Here is a 22,912-nt window from a genome sequence, read left to right on the forward strand (position 1 = left end):
CTGCATTCCTGCAGAAGAACCTTATCCCAGCTGTGAAACATGGTGGTGGTAGTATCATGGTTTGGGCCTGTTTTGCTGCATCTGGACCAGGACGGCTTGAAATCATTGATGGAACAATGAATTCTGAATTATATCAGAGAATTCTGAAGGAACATGTCAGAACATCTGTCCATGAACTGAATCTGAAGAGAAGGTGGGTCATGCAGCGAGACAATGATCCTCAGCACACGAGTGGTTCTACCAAAGAATGGTTCACATACTTTTACCATCACAAATATGTAATATTGGATCCTTTTACTCAATAAATAAATGACCAAGTATATTTTTGTCTCATTTGTTTAACTGGGTTCTCTTGATCTACTTTTAGGACTTGTGTGAAAATCTGATGATGTTTTAGATCATATTTATACAGAAATATAGAAAATTATAAAGAGTTCACAGACTTTCAAGCACCACTGTATAGATGGACATTCTTCACAATCTCCTGCAGAAGTGTGAGATCTCGTGACAGTTCAGAGGAAGTGTTGAGGATGACTCAGCTCCCACCACACCAAACGTATCAGTGAAACTGAGCTGCAGCTGTTTTAGTTGGCTGAAGTCAACCTGTGATACCAAAAGTTAATCAGTCGTAGCAGCTGGAGACACAGTGTAGTCGTTTTTAAAGCATGCTGCTGTGTGGACTGTGGGCTGTTACCTGGAAGTTCCCAGTTATAGACAGTCCAAGACAAGAAACGAAAGCCAGCCAAAAACCAACAACATTGGCCTTTCCTTTGTAGCCGAAGTCTGCGGCTTGCTTAAATCTGATCAGCGCAATGACGACGACTGCAAGAGACAGACAGGAAGGAAGAAAAGGGCTGGAGAGACGCTTGGCACTTCTATTTTCACAAATCTCTTCAACCAGATATACGAGACAGAATGTTAGCCAATGTAAATTATCATTTAAATCAACATTTTTATGATTTCAAAGCCCTAGAGCAGTGGTTCTCAAACTGTGGGGTGTGTCCCAGTCTGCTGGAGGTCACCGTTAAACTGTTCTATTTTGTTTTTCCAGGCTAGAATATAAAGCAGAGGGAGATGTTTCACCTCGTTGCGCGCTAAACTTATTTCATTGACACAAAAAACAATAAAACCATCTATAACCGTATGTATTTTTGTTGTCGTCGCCAGAGTGTACGTTCAGAGATGGAGAGTGTCACTTGGGCGGAAGAGGTGTTTCTAAACCAAACATGTCTGCTGTTGTGGTAGATAAATCCCTTACAAATCTGTTTTCATCTTCTATGGTGTACCTGTAGTCGAGTCGTGGAGGCAACAAATCCAACATCCCTCTCCTGGTGGCATTTTCCAGATCTGCTTGAGAGACCCCCAAGGCGTTCCCAGGCCAGAGAAGATGCACAATCCCTCCAATGAGTTCTGGGCCTCCTTCCAGTGAGAGGTGCCCAGAAAACCTCTGAAGAGAGGCATCCAGGAGGATCCTAATCAGATCCCTGAACCACCTCAACTGACTCCTTCTTGATGAGGAGGAGCAGCGGCTCTGCTCTGAGTTGCCTCCGGATGATGGAGCTCCTCCCCCATCTCTAAGGCTGAACCCGGCCACCTTACGTAGGAAGTCCATATCGGCCACTTGTATCTGGGATCTGGTTCTTTCAATCGTGATCCAAATCTCATGGGCACAGGAGAAGGTTGGAATGTAGACAGACCAGTAAATCGAGAGCTTTGCCTTTCAACTCGTCTTTCTTCACCACAACCGTCCAAAGCAACGCCATCATTACTGAGAACAAAGCCCAGATCCGTCAGTCCATCTCCTGCTCCATCCTACCATCCTTCATGACCAAGACGTCCAGATAGTTAAACTTCTCCACCTGAGGTAAAGACTCCCACCCTTTCTAAAACCTGAACCAGAACATATATGACGAGGCGTACCTTAGCGTTGGCACAGTTGCATATCCTTTGATAAATGGGCTTTTACTTGAATACTTGACCCGTTGTTACTATTTGGTGCTGGGCCTCCAGGTGCGTGGGGGCAAGGACCGTTTTCCTTCTTTAGACGGGAACCCGACAGAAAAAGTTTAAGAACCACTGCTCTAAAATGTTGACTTTGTAAGGATTAAATGATGTAATGTAAAATAATTTAGATTTTCTTGTGTTAATAAAAAACAACAACATGAGATCCATACATAAAATGGAGAGGATGTTACAGGTCTGGGCGAAGATGCAGCTCTGAGGTGGGTAACCTGCGCTGTCGCTACGAACAGAACGACAACCTGGAGTCAGACTTCAGCACTCGTTTCAAAAAGAGCAGATCCAAACGTTTCTTTGTGTCACTCCATTTAGAGCAAGTCAGGATGTAGAGTAAACTCACAATATTCATTCACAATAAAACATGGTAAACATATCAAACATTTTAAACATTTGAACATTTGCCATACTGTACACTATACTGATACTTTTTAAGGCTTTGGGGTCGTTTTATAACTACTGTATTTTAATCTGTCGTCATTTTGAACAGTGAGGATTTTAACCCACCTGATGTACGGCATTCCTTTGGTTAGGTTGACCGATCCGTTTACCACAGAGACGGCAAACCTGAGGGGTAGAAAACGGCACAGCTGAGACTTGTAGTTTGTTACGACTGTCCTCCAGCTCGCAAACACAAACCACTCTGCTGCGGTGTGAGGCCACGTTTGTTTCACACAGGAAGAAAACTATTTAATTTGGTAAGGAGTTTTAAAAAATACACAAACAGCTAGAGAAATTGCATTTCCTGCACAAATGCAGTGTGGATGCTTATTGCAGAAGAACTTGCTGAAAAACAGCTGAAATCAGCTAAAAAATGCTGAAACGTAGCTGAAAATGTAGAACAAGTGTAAATCAGCAAGAGAAAGCAAAAAGAACACAGAAGTTGAAATGAGTGCAAAAAATGTGGAATTAGCTGAAAAAGCTAATATTAGCATGAAACAGCTAAATAATAGCTGAAATAACTGAAACTAGCAGAAATAATCTGAAAGGAGCATAACAAGTTGAAATTAGTAGAATTAATTCAATTAGGTTGAAAGTGGCAGAAATTACCATGAAAAACTTGAATTTATCTGATAACAGCTGAAATTAGCTAAAATATGCCAAAAAGCTAGCTTAAAAAGTAGAGCAAGCTTAAATTAGCAGAAGGAAGCAGAAAGAACACATTTGCTCAATTAGGCTGAAAAATATCAGAAATGCGCACAAAAAAGTAGAAATTACTTGAAAAAAAGCTGAAATTTGCATAAAACAGTTGAAAAGTAGCTAAAAACCTGAAATAAGCTGAAATTGCCAGAAGGAAGTGGAGAGCACATTTCTTTTGTTTAATTAGGCTGAAAAAAGTTGAATTGAGTGCAAAAAATGTGGAATTGGCCGAAAAAGCTAAAATTAAAATAAAACAGCTAAATAAGGAGCTGAAATAGTAGAAAAAGCTGAAACTTGCAGAAATAAGCTGAAAGGAGCATAAAAAGTTGAAATTAGCAGAAATAAGTTAGAAGAAGCACAAAAATGTGGTAGTTAGCAGAAAGAATCTGAAAGGAGCACAAAACAGCTAAAAAAAAACCGGCTAAAAAATGGCTAAAAAAACAGCCAAAAGTAGCTAAAAAAAGTTTACATTTGCACAAGGAAGTTGAAAGAATCTGAAGCAGAACAAAATGTGAAAGGAGCAGTAAAAGTTTGTAAACAGATTTAAAGATTTGAGGGATGTAAAATGAGCTCATTTCATTTCCGATGAGGACAAAAGTGGCAGAAAAGGCTAAATATTTCAAAAAGCTAAAGCTAGACCAATACCAAACGTCATTGGAACAAGATGCCAAAAAATGTACGGAAGAAAAGTGAATCACAATAGAGTGAATGCTTCATTAACACTCACACTATTAAAAATAGCTCAGATCTTATAAAGTGGGATTCTGCTGAGCAGTTATTTACAATTATTGTCTTACCTGTTGTACATAGCATTTTGAATTACCTCAATTTGGAGAAATAGAGTTTATTAAACGGGTTGACAAGTTAATGGCTAGTCACAGTGAGATTACTTGCATCTGACAACTCCAATCTTAACAAAAGTCAGTGATACACGTGAAAGCTATTTTATAAACTTTTAAATCTCTGTTAATTTCACATTATACATTATTACTGGATAGGGTTTTATAATATACTGTACATTATACATGGATTTTCTACCTCATTGAACCATCATGTTCACATTGTACAGTTGTTCTGGGGCAACACAGTCATGCTACAGCTAGCTGTTGCCGCTGCTGCTAGAAGAAAATAACCATAAAATCCTCCGTGAATAAACGTGTAACGAGGAACTGACCAAAATGTAAAGGTTTTTAAATTTGTGTTAATATGAAATTATGAAATGTTTGAGATTGGACTTGTTTTATCGGAGGCAGTTCGCTAAGGTCGTAACGTTTCTCGGACTAGCCATTAGCTTGTCCTTAGTTAGAAAACTCTTGTTACACTAAATTGTTTGTTTTTTAAACTAAAGCATCCTGCTTGAAATGACACAAACTACCGCTCTTTATTACATTTTGAACATGAAATTTGATCTGACACATTTGATTTTATGAAGAATTTCCCTCATTTGCAAAAAACAAATCACTGTAATGCCACTTTGATTGTTGATGTGTGCTGCTGATCATTTCATGCTGCTGATCATTTCATGCTGCTGTGTTCATTCGTACTCGTCCGCTTACACAGACTCATGTTCGTGCTGCTGTTGTTTGGTGTATTATTTAGTGTTTAGCATATTTCTTAGTTTATATCTTAGATCCTTATTTACTGTTTATTTTTACACTTTATATTTTGCTGTTGTTGGATGTAACTGGGACTCTATGTACACAATTTCATTCTACCTCACGTACCACGTGATGCGGACGACAATAAAGAACTTTGAAATGTCCATAAATATAGCTGCACAGTACATTCTCATAAACCCACAAATTCCAATTTTTTAATCATCCTTAATACTAACAGGTGGAAACATTCTTTTCAAATGATGCATGATTTCATGCAATATCTCCAGCGCCTCAGATTTTAGCTCATTGTCTGAAATTGATGAAGTCGTACTTTTTGTGTCTTTTAAGGCCGATTAGCTGGAGGCATCATGTATTTGATTAAATCCAAATCTTAAACATTTCTAGAGATATACAGAATAATAATTGTATGATTGTTTTAATTTGGTAGCATGCAGAAATGAGAACAATTCTGCACCGATAAACTTTGATTTAAAAAAAAAAGGCCCTGTAATGGCACTAACCGCTTGTTCACTCCACGATGATCTGTTCTAGTTCCTGTCACTTCGTGTTACCTTTTTTCTGTCAACACAAAACTGTTGCAAGCAAACACAACACTCACACTGCCCAGAAGCCGCCTATTCCAAAGAGAGCCGTGAGAATGGGAAGTAACACAAACACCCACATCATGATGGTTCCTATGAAGAGAAACAAAACGATGAAACAGAAGACGTGCAAGTCCCAAATGGAGAGTAAAGACGTGACTACTCACTGTGCTGATGAGGAACGGCTGCAGGCAGACGGATCTCTCTCTTAAAACACATCAGGGTTGTATTAAATATGTCCTCTGCGTTATCATATCACAAGTACAAGACATGCACCATATCACGTTGTCCTGATTCACACACGGGGATGAAACTCTTCGTGAGATCACGGTGGTTGTTTTTACTATAGCCGGTTATCAAAGGCTGAAAATAAACATCATAATAATGATGACAGGGAGAAGTGCATGAAGTTTTTAAAAGTTACAACAAAACACGTATGGCTCGGTCAGATTAACTTGTCTTTAAATGAGTGGCTTAAATTTATAATCTGCACTTTTTGTTCTTGTATTTCTTCATTTTTATCCGTTTGTCTGAAAAACTGTCCGAACTGTCCCTTTAAACACACCTTGTCTGTAAATGACAGGAATGAATCATCAGTGTTGATTAAGCACTAATCCAATGTTTTGAGTAGCATTTTGTTTAATACGACAAACTCTCTTCAGGGACAGACATGAGAACATGAAAGCCAACTGGTTTACAGTTGTGATGTTGTTACACAGTCAAAGTCAAAGTCAAAGATTAACAGCAATATTTTGTTTTATTTAACCTTTCATAAGAAAAAAATTGTTATTTTGATTTTTCAGTCAGATTTTCACCATGTTATTTATAAATGTCATAGTTCCCAACTAAATATTTAGTTTACAGACTAAATACTTAACTTGCAAGTTAAATATTTGGTTTGCAAGCTAAATATTTGGTTTGCAAGCTAAATATTTAGTTTACAAACTAAATATTTATGTCCTGCATAATGTTTAATGTACAAGCTAAATGTTTAACTTGCAAGTTAAATATTGAGTTTGTTAACTAATTATTAACTAGTTAGTGAACTAAATATTTAGGTGTAAATTAAATATTTAATTTCCAAGTTAAATATTTATTTTCAAAACTAAACATTTAATTTCCAAAGTAAATATTTATTTTCCTAACTAAATATTTAACTTACAAGTTACATATTTAGGTCCAAGCTAAATATTTATTTTGCAAATTAAATATTTATTTTGGAAATTAAATGTTTAGCTTAGAAATTAAATGTTTTTGGAAAATAAATATTTAGTTTTTAAAATAAATGTTTTAATTTACACCTAAATATTTAGTTCACTAACTAATTAAACATTTAGCTTGGACATAAACATTTAGTTTGTAAACTAAATATTTAGTCTGGATCTAAATATTTAGCTTGCTAAGTTTGTAAACTAAATATTTAATTTGTAAAATATTTAGTTTGGAACTATGACATTTATAAATGTATGAATAACATGGTGAAAATATGACTTTGACAAAACAAACTAATTTTTTTCATATGAAAGATTAAATAAACCAAAATATTCCTGTTAATTTTTGACTGTGTAACTTTACAAACGGCACACCATAAAAAACTAAGGGTTTCAAAGGTTTGCACATGGTTGTGGAGCGGTTTTGACCCACTTCTTTACAATGTACCTACAGTTCATTGATATTTTCAGACGTTTTATGCACAACTCCTGTAAGGTCCTACAACTTTTCAGTCAAACTGAGGTTTGGACCCAACAAAGTTAATCAGGTCCTCTGGACGGTTTCTTCGTGTTGACACGTGGTTTTTCTACCTGGATTACTGAGCATGAATCAGGATATGAGGCTTGGACCATTGTAACGTCTTGATTCTCTTTATCAGACATTGTCGTAGATTCCGTGCAGTGTTTGGGACCATCCGGTTGCACGTTGACCTAATTTGGGCCAGCGATATGGTCTCAACTCTAGGATCCCTTGGTAAACCGCAGAGGTTGTGGTCGACTCAAGGTGCCCAGATCTTTTCTCTGCAGAACAAGCCCAGATCATCACTCTGACACCACTGTGCTTAAGGTAAGAAGTGTTTGTGCTGATGTGCTGGCTTTGGGTTTCACCAAACATCAGAGGTCTACCCATGATGCACAGCACTGCAGCAGTGCAACATGGGTATATGTCTCTACTTTGGTTTTATCTGCCCAAAGGACAATGATCCAGAAGTTTTGTGGTTCATTCAGATGAAACTGAAGTTGTCATGTTCTATAAAGAAAGACCTCCTGCAGGCGATCCTTCCAGATAAGAAGCGCTCGTTCAGTCTTTTTCTACGCTGTGATGAACTTTAACCTACTTATTTAGGCCCGCAGAGTCCAAGCTGGGAGCTCTTAGTTCTTGTTTTCATTTCTCTGAACACTGCAAGGTCTGATCCCGGGTAAAAACAGCTAAACCCTCACAATTTAGAAAACGTTTTCCATTTGTGAATCTCATTTCCTCACAATAAAGTAGATTAATTTGTTTTGAAATGACCTTTAACCCTTCCAATATTGATGGGCAGCAACAGCTGCTTCCCTATAGCCATTGCTGATGTCTTTCCTACTTGGCTTTGTGGGTATTTGTGAGGTATTTGTGAGATTTTCTTTTCTTAACACACAGCTCTTCAATTTAGGCTTCCTTTTTGCTTAATAAATAATGACATGGTGGAATCTGTTAGTGGAACCTTAAAATAGAAAAAGGTGGACTGTCTTTGTAGAATAAGTTAAAAAATAATAAATGAAGATATATTTAAACATCAACTGTAGTATTCATTTCTGACTTTTTTCCTTTTAAAACACAAAATGAAGTTTTTTTTCAGGGACTCAAATGCAGAAAGCATAATTCAAAACCCACATCCATTCAACAACCGTCTTTATTGTTGAGGTAAAAATCAGTAGTCATGGTGCACAAACACCACGATGGACTGTTTTTCTCCGGACAGTAACAGAATGTAAAGGTAGGCACGTGTGTTACAGCTCCAGTTCAATCTTGACGTCCATCTTGGTCTTGTACGGTTCCAGCAGGGGGCGCACTTCTTCAGACAGAAACCTGGCAACCTGAAGGAAAGGACAGGAGGAACAACAGAAAAAAGATCTAGTAACATATTTACCCAAAAGTAGCTTAAGAAAAGCAGCTAAACATGGACTGATAACGATCAACCTGCTGTGGCGCTCGGCCAATAAACGTCTTGGGGTCCAACAGGGCCTCCAGTTGCCCCAGAATGGGTGTGAAGTAGGGGTCTCGCTGCACTCTGGCCAGCAGGTCGTTGTCCCCACCTTCCTGTTTAACTACAGCCGCTGCCTCCTGGGACAGGACACGGATCTTCTCATGACAGTCCTGAATATAAAAAGAAAACAGAAAAAATTTAAACAAACACGTTCAGCTTTGTGGTTGTGTTTAGAGATAACGGGTCCAAAACCCAGACACTCATTTCACAAGAGAACATACTGGTCTAATCCCTCCAGTTGAGTTCTGGGTCAGCATCTGGGTCTCCCACTAGTGGGACGTGCCTGGAAAACCTCTACAGAGGGACCACTCGTATCTGAGACCTTGTTATTTTGCTCGTGATCCTAACCCTAAGACCTGAAGCTTGTAATGTAGATGCACACGTAAACAGAGCTTTGCCTTTCAAATCCGATTCTTTTTCACCTCAACAGACTGGAGCAGCGCCATCATTACAGAAGATGAAGCTCTGATTCATCTCCTGCTCCATCCTGCCACTCGGGAAGACTCGCATCTCAAAAAATTGACAGTGTTATCGTATAATTAATCATCGACCTAATAATCTACGGTGAGTGACATTTGTAGTTCATGTCATCTGTGCATGAGTTTCCATTATCTGTAAGCCATAATCATCTAAATTACAAGAAACAAAGACTTGAAATATTTCACTCTGTCTAATGAATCTATGAGTTTTACTTTCGGCAATGACTGACAAAAAATAAAACAACTTTTTCACAATACTCTCATTTTCTTAGATGATGCACCTGCACTTGGACCCCTCTGCTTGAGGCAGAGACTCTCCCTCAGACCAACCAACCACACTCAGCTCATGGTTTTGTTATACCAAGTCTAAATGTCTAAAAATGATGCAGAAAAACGGGTCTGTGCATTTGTCACATCTAGACTGGACTATTGTAATGGTTTATTATCTGGGTGTCCAAATACTTCTTTAAAACATCTTCAGTTGATCCAAAATGCTGCTGCCAGAGTCTTAACTGGAGTTAGTGGGAGAGATCACATCTCTCCAGTTTTAGCTTCTCTCCATTGGCTCCCTGTCAAATCCAGAATTGAATTCAAAATCTTACTTTTAACCTACAAAGCTCTCAACAACCTAGCTCCATCTTATATTACAGATCTTATTGTTCCACATTTTCCCAACAGAGCACTTCGCTCTCAAACTGCAGGCTTACTCGTGGTTCCTAGAGTTTCCAAAGGGAGAAAGATCTTTCAGTTATCAGGCTCATCTCTTGTGGAACCAACTCCCAGTTTCTGTCCGTGAGGCTGACACATTGTCCAGTTTTAAGACTGGGATTAAGACTTCCCTTTTTGATAAATCCTATAGTTAGGGTTGGCTTGTTATGCTGCTATAGGCTTAGATTTTAAAATAAATTGTTACAACTGCATACACATGAATAGTTTTCATTTGATACTACAGTAGTCCCTCGTTCGTTTTTCGCGGACTCGCTCTATCGCGGTTTTTCAAAATAAGATTGGACATGACACAAAATTGGCTGATTGATGGATGAGCCGCACGATCGGCGTGGAATTTATATTTAAAATAAATTATTTTAAATTATTTAGCATTAATATTTAGAATATTGCAAGAGTGTGGGAAGGGTTTACAACACCATATATATATATATATATATAATATATATATATTTTTTTTTTTATTTTTTTTTTTAGAAAAAGTTTTAGAGAAGCCTTCTACAGATTTACAAAATCTAGATGGACCAAACAGCTAATCTCCCATGATCCCCCCTAAGACCTTTGCCTAATTGTTTCATAAACAACAAATGCTTTAAGATCAACTAAGTAGTGTCCAACATATTTTACTCTCCCCTACCTGTCTGTTGCCTCCAGCCTTTACCATCGCCATAATGATGTTCTCTGTGGCCATGAAGGGGAGCTCATGGCGGATGTGTCTCTCAATAACCTTTGGGTAGACCACCAGACCCTCTGTGATGTTCTGCAGGGTGCTGAGGATGATGTCTGCTGTCAGGAAAGACTCCGGGAGGGAAATCCTTCTGTATACAAGGAAACAGATTAAGAAAAGGATGAGGAAAAAAATCTAATCTGCACAATCAGATTCAACAAGTAGAAACTTCTGCAGAATTCATTTCAATTAAGTCTTAATACTAGAAGGCAGCATGAATTGAAGCTGAGTGAACTGTCTGACCTGTTGGCGCTGTCGTCCAGCGTCCTCTCCAACCACTGGACTGAAGCAGTCTGCAGCGGGTCGGACATCAGCGCCACCAGATGTCGGGCCAAGCTGCAGCAACGCTCTGAGCGCATGGGGTTCCTCTTGTAGGGCATAGCACTAGAACCTAGCAGAGAGACGAGGACAGCGTCATGGAAAGGCACAAAATGTTCTCTTACAGTAAATCACACATTTTTGAATTTTCCAGCACGTCCAGCTGTCTGATCTTGAAACATACCAATCTGCTCTTTCTCAAAAGGCTCCTCTATTTCCTTCAGGTTGGCCAGCAGACGGATGTCTGTACAGATCTAAAGAAAGATTAAAGATGAGCATCGACATGTTAATTCTTGTAAAAACGTGCACCAAACTTGAATAGTACAGCACTAGAAGAGGACAATTTGTACCTCTGCAGCTTACCTTGTGAACAGTCGCTCCTAGACTGGCTAGACTGGACAGAGAGTCGATGTCCACCTTACGGCTGTACGTCTGCCCCGTCACCAGGTAGGCTCTGAGTAAGATTAGAGGAATAATAACAGAAGGATTTTCAGATCTAAAGCCAACAGACTTTGTGACACAACCTTTTTGGACCAGGTGCTGATGTCGCAACTCGTTCCTCTTGTGATAACTGGTTTTGTTTTTCCAGTTGTTTCGTTTAAGTTTGTTCATTATGTCTCTTCAACAGGTCCTGGTCATTGTTTTTCATGTGGGTTGCTCAATAATCTGAATACCAGTTAGCATGTAATAGATTTGTTGTATGTTTTAATGTAGGGATGAACGATATTGGATTTTTGGCTGATATCCAATATGCTAAAACTTATTTGGTCGATAACCGATACCAATACCGATATTTTTCCTCCTACACCTACTTACAGAGACTACATAGCTTTCTCTGCTGTGGAATTAAAATCCTACATTATTCTGCATGCTCTTTGTCAATTTGGCCTGCTACCAAATGTAGATGTCAAAAAGGGGGCTGGAAATGATGTAATACTTCAACTTGGATTATGTTTAATGTCAAATTTTGTCACTGGTTTGTCATACAAAAACAGCGCCTTTTATATCAGTGAGTTATTTTCATGCAATGGCCTATACAGATACCATGCCGATAATATCGTGCACCCCCATTTTAATGTATTCTTCAGCTATGTTGTGTGATCAGGAGACAGTGGCACAGACAAAAAGACAGGAGGAAGAACTGGAAGTGGCAGAAATGAAGATGTTGAGGTTCTTCTTAGGAGTGACAAGGATGGATAAGATTAGGAATGAGATCATCAGAGGTACATCACAGGTTGAACAACTGGGAGATAAAGTTAGAGAGACCAGACTGAGATGGTTTGGACATGTCCAGAGGAAGGACAGTGGGTATACTGGTAGAAGGACATTAGACATGCAGCTGCCAGGAAAAAGACAAAGAGGAGATATATGGATGCAGTTAGAGAGGACATGGAGGTAGTTGGAATGAGGACAGAAGGGACAGAAATAGAGGAGGGGGACTAGCTGTGGAGACCCCTGAAGAGGGAAATGAAGAAAGGAGAAGTTTCTGCCAGGCTTGTCTTGAATATTTTCTTTTACACTAAGACTTTTTACTTGGATAAATAAAATGATACATAGAAAACATTGTTCCAGCGTTTGATGGTTTTGGCTTTCTGTTGAGGATCTCAGTGCAGGCAGAAAATGTTCAGTTGCTGTCAAACCTCATCGTCATTGTTGTCTTTTAATGACTGGTTTGAGTCGTTTGTTTTTCAGGGTGGAATGACTACAACATACAACTTGAATGGTTTTTATATGCATGAACTGGGTGCACAAGTTTGAATTTAATGTGGATGTCCTCTCATGTCCCTGAAGGTTTGGCAATGTTTTAACTTGATAAAGCTTAGGCTTATTAACTTCTCATTAATGATAATAACTGCAGTCAGTAGGCCCGTCATGATAACAAATTTTACTGGGCGATTAATTGTCTCAGAAATTATTGCGATAAACGATAATATTTTTTGAAATTTGACAATAATTGGTAATTATTGTCAAGTTTAAGAAGAAATGTTTGTTAATTTGTATTGCATGCAGTACCTTTTTTGACCACCGGATGGCAGTATAAGACTGTTTGAACCGAAGGATGGATAGTGAGGGAGCGAGCAGCGTGTCTCTTTAAGAAAAAAGGGAGGGAGGCCCCTTGACGTGACATGGGCTGTCTCTCTTCAGTTCTCAAAAAATGGCGAATGCTCGGTGTGGTTTGAGCTCTTTAGCATAGCATTTTTCACACAAAGCTTTTAATAAAAAAAAAATCAGTAAACAAGTTCTCAACTTCTTTTTACAGAGAAAAACTACTTTTTACACAAAGGCATGGGTTTCAACTGTGAATTTTATAGCTTTGACAAGACGGAGGGTTTTTTTCTAAGGTCGGCCTGTTAGCTTAGCTCGTAGCTTAGCTTCTCAGCTTAGCTGCTTTTAACGATCCAAAAACGTGATTTTGGACGGTTAAAACAGATTTTAAAGAGAAAGGGAGGGGTCAGTGAAGAGCACCGGAATTGAGCCTTTTATCATCCAGTGTCTTCAGTAGAAAGAGAGAGACATGAAGAAACGATAAAGCCGATAAATGAAAATAAGGTTGATAATTTTAATTTATCATGTGATTAATTGATTTATTGTTTATCGTGACAGGCCTAGCAGTCAGTAGATTCTCTTTGTCTGCATAAAAACTATTTGTTTAAGAGTACTGGACTGACAAATTCTCATTTGTATTAGATGAAAGGAAATTGGTTAAGATGTTCAAAAACAGCCCAGGAGCCATCGAAGCTCAAGCCTGCCATGAATAGAAACTGATGGGACACCAGCATCTCTGTCCACATCCAGATTTACAACATCGTGAATGGAGCAGGTATCGACCACGAAGACCCTGCTCCAAAAGTGACAACTTCAAGCTCGAATGAGATTTGTAGCTGTCCACGTGGACAAACCAAAAACCTCCTGGAGCCAAGTTTAATGATCAGATGAGACAAAGGTTGAGCTTTTAGGCCACCAGACGTCTGTTTAAAGGACAAACTGCCAAGCTTGGTGGTGGTAGCATCATGCTGTGGTGCTGTATAAATTCTTTAACTTCACCTCAGATATAAAGCTAGATAGTTGAAACAATGGGGCAGCATTGAGAATCTTTTAATTTACACTAAGAAGTGCAGAGTTGTGGGTTTAAGCTTGATACGCAACAACATAACAAGCACAACATCTTCAAAATCAAACTATACAGCCTCTCGTTTAAAATATATAATTATGCCTTGGATGAGTGAAACTATACCAACAGATAGAAATAAAGTTTCTATATTAAGTTAAAAATTGTGATTGTGAATGACATTCTGTGCACAACTGCTCGTTTGTAGTTTTATTTTTTGACGTACAGTACAGTATTCTTGTAGATACAGGATTTTATGCGTGTTCGTTAGAGATGAATAGTATCCTATAGTAAACTCCTCCATTGTTCAAAAATAACTAACAGAGCTCTCCAGAATAATAAACATCCAGATTTGATTCATGACTTACTTTTGAAAACCAGCCATCTCAGTCACCATCCTGTCCAGCTCCTCCACCTGGAATCAGAAAACAAGAAACGGCACTTTAGTGTGTGCAAATTTCACACCAATCTCAAAACTTCCCTTTCTTTACAAAGTCTTGGAGAAAATAGTTTTTTATTCAATTAAATGGCTTTTAGAGAATGAAAGTTTTGAAGACTTTACATTGACAACACTGAAACTGCTTTGGTAAAGGGTTTGTAATGATGAATGATCCAGAAAACGACTGGTGATCTTTTGTGATCCTGGTACTCTTAGACCTTACTGCAGCTTTTGATTCTGTTGACCACAGTACTCTTTTATCACAGTTAGACACTGGGTTGGGATTACAGAAGCAGCATTATCGGTTCTGTTCTCACCCAAGTGACAGAAGCTTTTAAGTTAATGTTGGTAATTTTTCATCCACTTCAGCACCTCTTTCCTGTGGGGTTCCGCAGGGCTCGATTCTTGGACCACTCCTGTTTTCACTATATCTGCTCTCTTTGGGGTCTATTCTGAGGAAACGTGGTCTTTATTTTCATTATTACGCTGAAGATTGTCAGATTTATCTATCCTTAAAATTAAATAATTATTATTGCTTTCACCCTCTGTTAAAAAGTCTTAACATCAAGGCTTAGATGGCTTCAAATTTTTCAAGTTTTAATATTCTGTTTAATGCTCTGAGATGACTTCTGTTCTGATTTGACGCTATATAAATAAATTTAATTTAATTTAATCAGAAAACTTAATATAGTGTTCAGCCCTAGCTCTACTGCTGCCTCTCTTCCTGCTAACCTTGGCTCTCTCGAGCCATATCTTAAGCAGTTTGTTAGACTCTGGTTTTACATTTAATAAGTAGATTTAGCAGAAAAGCTTCTTCCAGTTTGGGCAGACAACTAAAGGTAATTCCGTGTTGACCAGACCTGACCTAAGGAAAATGGTCCATGCCTTCATTACAGCCCGACTTGACTACTGTCATACACTTTATGTTGGGGTTAGTCAGGTCTTCCTTTCTCAACTCTAGCTTGTCCAAAATTCTGGGGCTCAGCTCTTAAGGAACTCGTAGGTTTGAACACATTTCACCTGTCTTGTTCTTACATCACTGGCTCCCCGTGGGTCACAGAATAGATTTTAGAATTCTCCTGTTGACTTATACACGTCTAAATGGTATTACACCCTCGTATCTCACTGACCTAATTCAACCACATGTTCCTTCTCGGGTGATGAGATCGTCTGATCAGCTGCTTTTGGTTGTACCTAAAACCAGGTTGAAGCTCAGAGGAGGCATGGCTTTTTCAGCCGTGGCTCCTAAACTTTGGAACAATCTGACCCCCAACATGAGACTGGCTTCTTCCCTTCCCGTTTTTAAATCTCGTTTTAAAACTGTTCATCGTTCTCACTAACATTTAACACCGTGCGAGTTATTTTACTATGTGATTTATAAATTGCCTTGACCTGACTTTAAACATTTTCAATTATCTACAATCACGTGCTGGTTTACAAAGTCACGTTTTTATTTTCTACCTTGTCGTGTTCCCCCTGAAAGAGCTGCAGGAAGCTGGCCTGGGTGCCAGTGGTCCCTTTGACCCCTCGGAAACGAAGGTCGTCGCGAGCTCGCTGCAGGTTCCGCATGTCCATCGCCAAGTCCTGCAGCCAGAGGCACGCTCGCTTCCCTACGGTGGTCAGCTGGGCCGGTCTGTGAAGAGAACAGCTCGTTATTAAAATGTTCACCACAAACAAAGCGTTCAAACCAGAGGAGTGAAGCTGTGCACGGACTTACTGATAGTGCGTGAAGCCAAGTGTAGGAAGGTCTGCGTACTTCTCTGCAAAGTTTGCCAGCCTGTCAATGACTCGAGCCAGCTGTAGAAAAAGATGGATTTTAACTTGGATTTATGGCATAATAGTGTTAAACCTCACATTTATTAGTTGGCTTTATTTCATTTGAATATACATCATGGAAACAGTTGTAATAAAAGGCTTAGCAATCCTTGAGGGAATGGATATCTAAACTAAAACCATCTTTCAAAAAGATGATCATTTCATTGCAGTCTCATGCTCAGTGTGCTGCGGTTGACTTTAAGCTACAAGCACGCCAAGCTTTAGGTCAAGATCAGCAAAAATAACTGAATGATAATCATTTTTGTGTTTTCAAAAGTCAGCTGACTGTGGTGGACTTCTTGCACAGGGTTGGCTCCAAACATTAATCAGTCATAGAAGAACATCTATTGGTTACTTTCTGTGAGTTTTATTAAAATTTGTGTTGTGGTTCATGAGATATTTTGCTAACAGACAAACAGTTGACATATTTAATAGCAAAAATTTTAAATTAAAGATTTTGCATGATCTGTTTGTGCTCAGAATACATGTTGAGCATCAGTCTCAGCTTCTACCACACCAAGTTTTAAGGTAAATATCCGTACAACTAAACTATTTATAGTCATTTTTGTGTTTAAGGTCCGATTCTGATTCCTCCAGAGATTTGCGAGATATTTTGCCAACAGACACACACATATATACAAGGAAAATAATTATTGCCTGCCTTTCACTCTTCTGTGTGGGTTAATGAGTGCAGTCATTTCTACAGTGCTGACTTGCTCTGAAGCAGCTGAAGCCCAGTTAGTGGACAGGTGGACAGGTGGGCGTGTCCCCTGGCTAACGGCCGAGCCTCACCTTAGGCAAAAGGATGTCAAAACCATCACGCAGCATGATGAGATCCTGCGGAAGAAATACAAAAAAACATTTAAAGTCAAACCAACACAGCGTATATAACGGAGTGAACGTGTGTATTTACAGTGTTGTCTCCAACGTAGCATGAGGTGGCTCCCAGGTGAATGATGGGAGCGGCTGTGGGGCAGCAGTGGGCGAAGGTGTGCACGTGAGCCATGACGTCGTGTCGGAGTTTGCGCTCTTCTTCGGCTGCCATGGCGAAGTCGATGTCCTCGGCATGGCTCTCCATCTCCTGGATCTGAGCGTCGGTGATGGGCAGGCCCAAAGCCTGAAGAACACAACAATCAGGACGCAGAGAAATCCAATGAACCATCACAGTAAAGTTGATGTTTTTATTTGATCAAAACGTAAAAATGTAAATAGTAATCAAAACAAGAGGCAGTTTTAGAGATTTCCAAGGCTGTGAGACTGTAAAAATTATTTATGAAGCTGAATATATTAATTTTCTAATGATCGTTTTGACCTTTTGACATGAAGTAAACTCCGTTAGCAAAGTATCTCATGAACCACTAGACAGATTTCAATTAAATATGAAGGAATTAACTTTTATATGTACATGTACAACCAATTAAGGGACAACCATATTTAAGATGGCCGCCACAACCAACTGACATTAAACACAAAAATGGTTATAATTAAACTTTACAGATCCTGAGCTAAACTTTGGTGTGAGTGTAGCTAGACCTGTCGCAATAAACAATAACTCAATTAATCACATGATAAATGAAAATTATCAACCTCATTTTCATTTATCGGCTTTTCTTCATGTCTCTCTTTCTACTGAAGACACTGGATGATAAAAAGATCAACTCCAGTGCTCTTCACTGACTCCTCCCTTTCTCTTTAAAATCCATTTTAAACATCCAAAATCACATTTTTGGATTATTAAAAGCAGCTAAGCTGAGAAGCTAAAAAAAACCTCTGTCTTGTCGAAGCTCCAAAATTCATGTTTGAAACTATGAATGTGCGATATAAACGGTACACGGTAGAAACGATAGACATTTAGCTTACAATAGAGATCTGTCTTCTACCAGCTAACCGCAGTAATGCTGTGTCTGATGTAAAATCAGAGTTGTCAGTTTAATCTTTACTTTTTTAGGTGAAAACTGCGTAAGTGGTGTTCAAGTATTTTCTTCGAGAGCTAAGTAGCGAAGCTACAAGCTAACTATGGCCGGCTTGCCGTGGTGTTGCTGTATTTGGACACATGCGCAAAACGTGTTCCGTCTAAAGATTTTGGGGGTTTTTTCCGTCGAAAGTTAAAGTAAGCGTTGGTCAGCTTTAGAGAAACCTGCTCTCTGATCTGTGAAAAGAACGCTGTGTTGTGTGATTTTACTGTGAGACCCTCTGGTCAAAGCCACAGACTCATTTTGTGTCAACTCTCCTTAAAGCGGAAGGAGGCGCCCACTAGAGGGTTGGAGGGTGAAGTGTTTCAGTGTAAAATGCTGCTCTGTTGCTGTTCATTTATTAAGTGAGAAGACTGGAAACTGTTAAGAGTTAACAACATATACTTTTGTTTAAAATATAGGGCTAAAACTACATTTGATATATTTTGCACTGTTTTGCACTACAAGAAAGAAGCCTAATACTTGATTTGTTTTTTATTTAAAAACTCTGGACCTAGTAGAGGAATTTTCTTAATTGAGATTATTTTGTGGTATAGCAGTTTTCAAAATAAATGATGGCAAAATAACACCCAATGCTTTTTTTTCATTACTATTGCAAGTTTTATGCCAAAAACATATCGCGATATATATTGTTATCGCCACCCTTCACAATACATATCGTGATATGAATTTTATGCTATATCGCACATCCCCAGTTGAAACCTGTGCCTTTGTGTAAAAAGTTTTTCTTTGCAAAAAGAAGCTGAGAACTTGTTTACTGATTGTTTATTAAAAGCTTCGAGTGAAAAATGCTATGCTAAAGAGCTCAAACTACACCGAGCATCTGCCATTTTGAGAAGTGACGAGAGACAGCCCATGTCACGTCAAGGGGCCTCCCTCCCATTTTTCTTAAAGAGACATGCTGCTCGCTCCCTCACTATCCATCCTTCGGTTCAAACAATCTAATACCGTCATCTGGTTGTCAAAAAAAGGTACTACATGCAATACAAATTAACAAACATTTCTTCTTAAATTTGACAATAATTACTAATTATTGTCAAATTTCAAACAATATTATCGTTTATCGCAATAATTTCTGAGACAATTAATCGCCCAGTAAAATTTTTAGTTCGAGTCACAACTATTTGTCTATTAGCAAAATATCTCATAAATCACTGCATGGATTTTAATGAAATTCTCAGAAAGTACTCATTAGATGTTCATCTACAAATGATAAATTTATTGGAGTCAGTCCTGTTCAAGATGGCTACCAAAGTTACACAAAGTTGGCTTTAGCTCATCGATGTTTACAGATTTAAGTCTACAGTTTGATGAGGTAGTTGCTGAGTCATTCACACTCTAACTGTTATTCAAAACTTTAAAAATCTCATGCACACTCAGAGTATGTGTTAGGTATGATTCTCACCCACTACCACAAACATTTAGCTTGATCTTTGAACTGATTGACTTATAGTGATTTTAGTGTGTGTTAGCTGAGGCGGCCATATTGATTTAGGTTGACTCCAGCTGTAGATGAACATCCAGTGATTATTTTCTGAGAAGATGGGTAAAATCTGTCCAGTGGTTCGTGAAATTTAGCAAAAAGACACGCACACAGAAACAGGCCGTTACATTTATATTATCATCTGCCCATCGGCGGCAGGCGATAAACTTTACGGCACAGTTGGAAGGTTAGGCTGGTGAAGGGGGGCGATGGGTAGGAAAACCAATAAGAAGCACATGTTCAATGAAGCACATGATGTGCAGCTGCTGATGCAGCTGGTCGAGTAACATCGGCTAACTGAGGCCTTCATTAGAGGTCGCAGAGAAGGGGAACAATTGACAGACCCAATCTCCCACATTTCAACCCACATGACAAGTTCCACACACTCTGTGTGTTGCTACAGTCTCCCTTTACAGAGTACCATACCACTTGGGCGGCTGTGGCTGAATGGTTAGAGCAGTCGTCCTCCAATGCGAGAGTTGGGGGGTTTGAATCCACCAGCAGTCACATGCTGAAGTGTCCCTGGGCAAAACACTGAACCCCTCATAGCCTCTGATGTGTGTCCCATCAGTGTTTGAATGTGAGTTAAAGCTCTGATTAGTCTCATTAGAATGATTTGTTCAATTAGCTTTGGAGAGATCTAGTAGAGTGCTGTATGAATGGGTAAATGAGGACACAGATTGTAGTGTAAAGCACCATGAGTATCTTGAAATAAGATAGAAAGGCGCTATATAAGTACTGTCCATTTACCATTTACCATTTATTTATAAAGCACTTAACAACAGCAACAAGGCCAACCAAAGAGCTGTACAGCAAAACAAAACAAGCAACGGCCACAGGATAAAATACATAGATTCACAGAGGTAAAGCTAAGAACTAAATGACTAACATTATAGAATACAGACAAGTTAAAATCAACTCACATGGAGTCAAAAACCAGGGAACAAAACAGTGTTTTTAAACCAAACAATCAGTAAGCAAGGGAGTCTGCCTGACATGCAGTGGTAACTCATTCCACAGTTTTGGACCTGCAACAGAGAAGGCCCTGTCACCTCTGAGCTTAAAACGAGCGCATGGAACCAATAAAAGCATGTGGTCTGCTGACCTCAGAGAGCGCTGTGGGACATATGGCTGCAGCAGATCAGTGAGATAGTAGGTGGTAGAACTGTTCAGAGATTTAAAAACATACAGAAGGATTTTTAAATGCATTCAAAAGTGAACCAGGAGCCAGTGAAGGGAGGCCAGAACTGGTATAATGTGCTCTCCTTAGTCTGTACCAGTTAAAAGTCATGCAGTGGAGGTCTAACGGATTCCAAAAGGAAGTGCACTGCAGTAATCGAGGCTGGATGGAAGCATGTATTACTGTTAGGGGTGCACCCCGGACGATTTATCGGCCCAGATTTCCTTAATTTTGGGAAATCAGTCGATACTTGCATGAGAAACTGATTTTACAGATTTTTTTTAGTTTTAACTACAATTGTCTGAACTTCATTTATACTTCATTCAGAGCACTACCTCATAGCCAGTAAAACAAGTTTGTATTGGTTCTAGGATATTGTTCAAGGGTATGTTTTTCTATAAAATAATATTGGAAAATTGAAGTTGCATTGTGACCTTATAACACCTGACAATGTCGCTTATAAAACAAAATTGGAATCGGCAGGTCAGACTTTTTAGAAATCGGTGATCGTGATTGGCCAGAAAACTGCAATCAGTGCACCCCTAATTACTGTCTCAAGGTGGAGTATGTGACAATGCGTTGAACTGTTTAACATTATTAGTGTTTAGCGTATGTCTTAGATCTTTTAGCATGTTGTTTAGCATTTGTTTAGTGTACATCTTAGATCCTTATAGCTTCTTTTTATACATTATATTTTGGCTATTGTTGGGTGTAACTGGGACCTTGAGTACATAATTTCGTTCCACCTCGTGTACCACATGTGATGCGAATGACAATAAAGAAATTTGAACTTGAAATAGAAGAGAATGTCTCGGTAACATGAAACCCCCTCCACCCTTTCAACCATAGCTTGGAGCTCAATCTAACTTTTCCAAATGTAAAATTTTGATATTCAACCTTAAAAAAAAAAAAACCACTGCAGCCTCTCATGGTTTGTCAGACCAGAACTGATGGGTCCGATGTCTCATCCAAGTGACAATGTTGACAATGTTAGCGCGCACAGTTTGACTCATCTCCTCTCCTTGATTCTGTACTTATCGGATGTTTGCTGCTTCTGAAGAGGAGACATTCCAGTCTAATGAGGCGACTGAGTGAATGCTCACAGGGACAGCATGTGCATGTCGAGATTGTATAGAAGACGGACAGTATTGCCAAATGTTTAACTTCAGATAAGCCGAATGATGAAGCATTTGCAGTAGGAAGTTATTTCACTTATCTTATCCAAAGGCTGAGCAGTCCTTGAAGGAATGCATATTGCCCGTTACCTTATGCACCAGTTTAAGACAGTCTTATGTTGAGAAATTAGGGAGTTGTAACTGTTTTAGTTTAACCTTTAAAATCATCCATGATTGCAAGATATGTTGTGTTGTAAATTACTCTCATCGAATTTTAGCTCAACATCTGCAAAATTCACGAGTAATAGCTTTTTTGTGTTTACCCACGTCGATTAGGTGCAATAGCCATCTTGAATTAGTTTGACTCCAGAAGTTAATGGTTTGTAGCTGTACATTCATTCATTCGACCTTTATTTATACAGGTTAGTCTCATTGAGCCTCGAGGACTCATTTACAAAAGAGACCTGTTTCAGATAAGATACTTGTAGGACCTGTAACTGATTGATCAGAGGTAACATAATCTGTATTGTATGTGGAATTTTTATGAGGACTGATGTTTTATTGTGTTGTTATTTTAATATGTTATAATTTGTATGCAATATGTACCCAGCTTCCGTCTATAAGCTTTAAATAGCTTTTTGGAGACCTGATTCACGCACTGTTATTTTGCAGATATGTATTATGTTTCTTTCATGTGTGTGTGTGTGTGTGTGTGAATAAACTGAATAAACTAAACTAATAAGGTACAGACAACAACAGACAAACTACTGCTGCTAATGCTAATTTTACTGATGTCAATGATAATACTGCTAATGCTAGTTTTACCAATGTTAATGCTAATATTGCTAATGCTAATTCTATTACTGTTAATGCTAACACTGCTAATGCTAGTTCTATTATTGTTAATGCTAATACTGCTAAAGTTAGTTCTATTATTGTTAATGCTAATACTGC

At 38.7% G+C, this 22,912-nt stretch overlaps 2 protein-coding genes across 2 annotated transcripts in view; both read right to left on the reverse strand.

Moving 5' to 3' along the window:
* The window catches only part of tmem150b (transmembrane protein 150B), an 80,142-nt gene extending 74,704 nt beyond the window's left edge, over window positions 1–5,438 (reverse strand). The window contains exons 1-4 of the mRNA XM_037688485.1: window positions 5,374–5,438; window positions 2,524–2,583; window positions 2,196–2,242; window positions 695–822 (exon numbers count right to left, since the gene is read on the reverse strand). Coding sequence (XP_037544413.1) covers window positions 695–822; window positions 2,196–2,242; window positions 2,524–2,583; window positions 5,374–5,438 — 300 coding nt within the window. The remainder of the gene's footprint in view (window positions 1–694; window positions 823–2,195; window positions 2,243–2,523; window positions 2,584–5,373) is intronic.
* Window positions 5,439–8,249: 2,811 nt separating this feature from the next.
* Window positions 8,250–22,912, reverse strand: part of adsl (adenylosuccinate lyase) — a 16,135-nt gene continuing 1,472 nt past the window's right edge. The window contains exons 2-12 of the mRNA XM_037689446.1: window positions 17,121–17,324; window positions 17,000–17,044; window positions 16,110–16,189; window positions 15,854–16,025; window positions 14,322–14,368; window positions 11,208–11,298; window positions 11,029–11,098; window positions 10,770–10,917; window positions 10,437–10,617; window positions 8,528–8,704; window positions 8,250–8,424 (exon numbers count right to left, since the gene is read on the reverse strand). Of these exons, the coding sequence (XP_037545374.1) occupies window positions 8,338–8,424; window positions 8,528–8,704; window positions 10,437–10,617; window positions 10,770–10,917; window positions 11,029–11,098; window positions 11,208–11,298; window positions 14,322–14,368; window positions 15,854–16,025; window positions 16,110–16,189; window positions 17,000–17,044; window positions 17,121–17,324 (1,302 nt within the window). The 3' untranslated portion in view covers window positions 8,250–8,337. The remainder of the gene's footprint in view (window positions 8,425–8,527; window positions 8,705–10,436; window positions 10,618–10,769; window positions 10,918–11,028; window positions 11,099–11,207; window positions 11,299–14,321; window positions 14,369–15,853; window positions 16,026–16,109; window positions 16,190–16,999; window positions 17,045–17,120; window positions 17,325–22,912) is intronic.

This window comes from Nematolebias whitei, chromosome 15 (genome assembly GCF_014905685.2).
Source record: "Nematolebias whitei isolate Nwh7 chromosome 15, NemWhi1, whole genome shotgun sequence".
Lineage (NCBI taxonomy): Eukaryota > Metazoa > Chordata > Actinopteri > Cyprinodontiformes > Rivulidae > Nematolebias > Nematolebias whitei.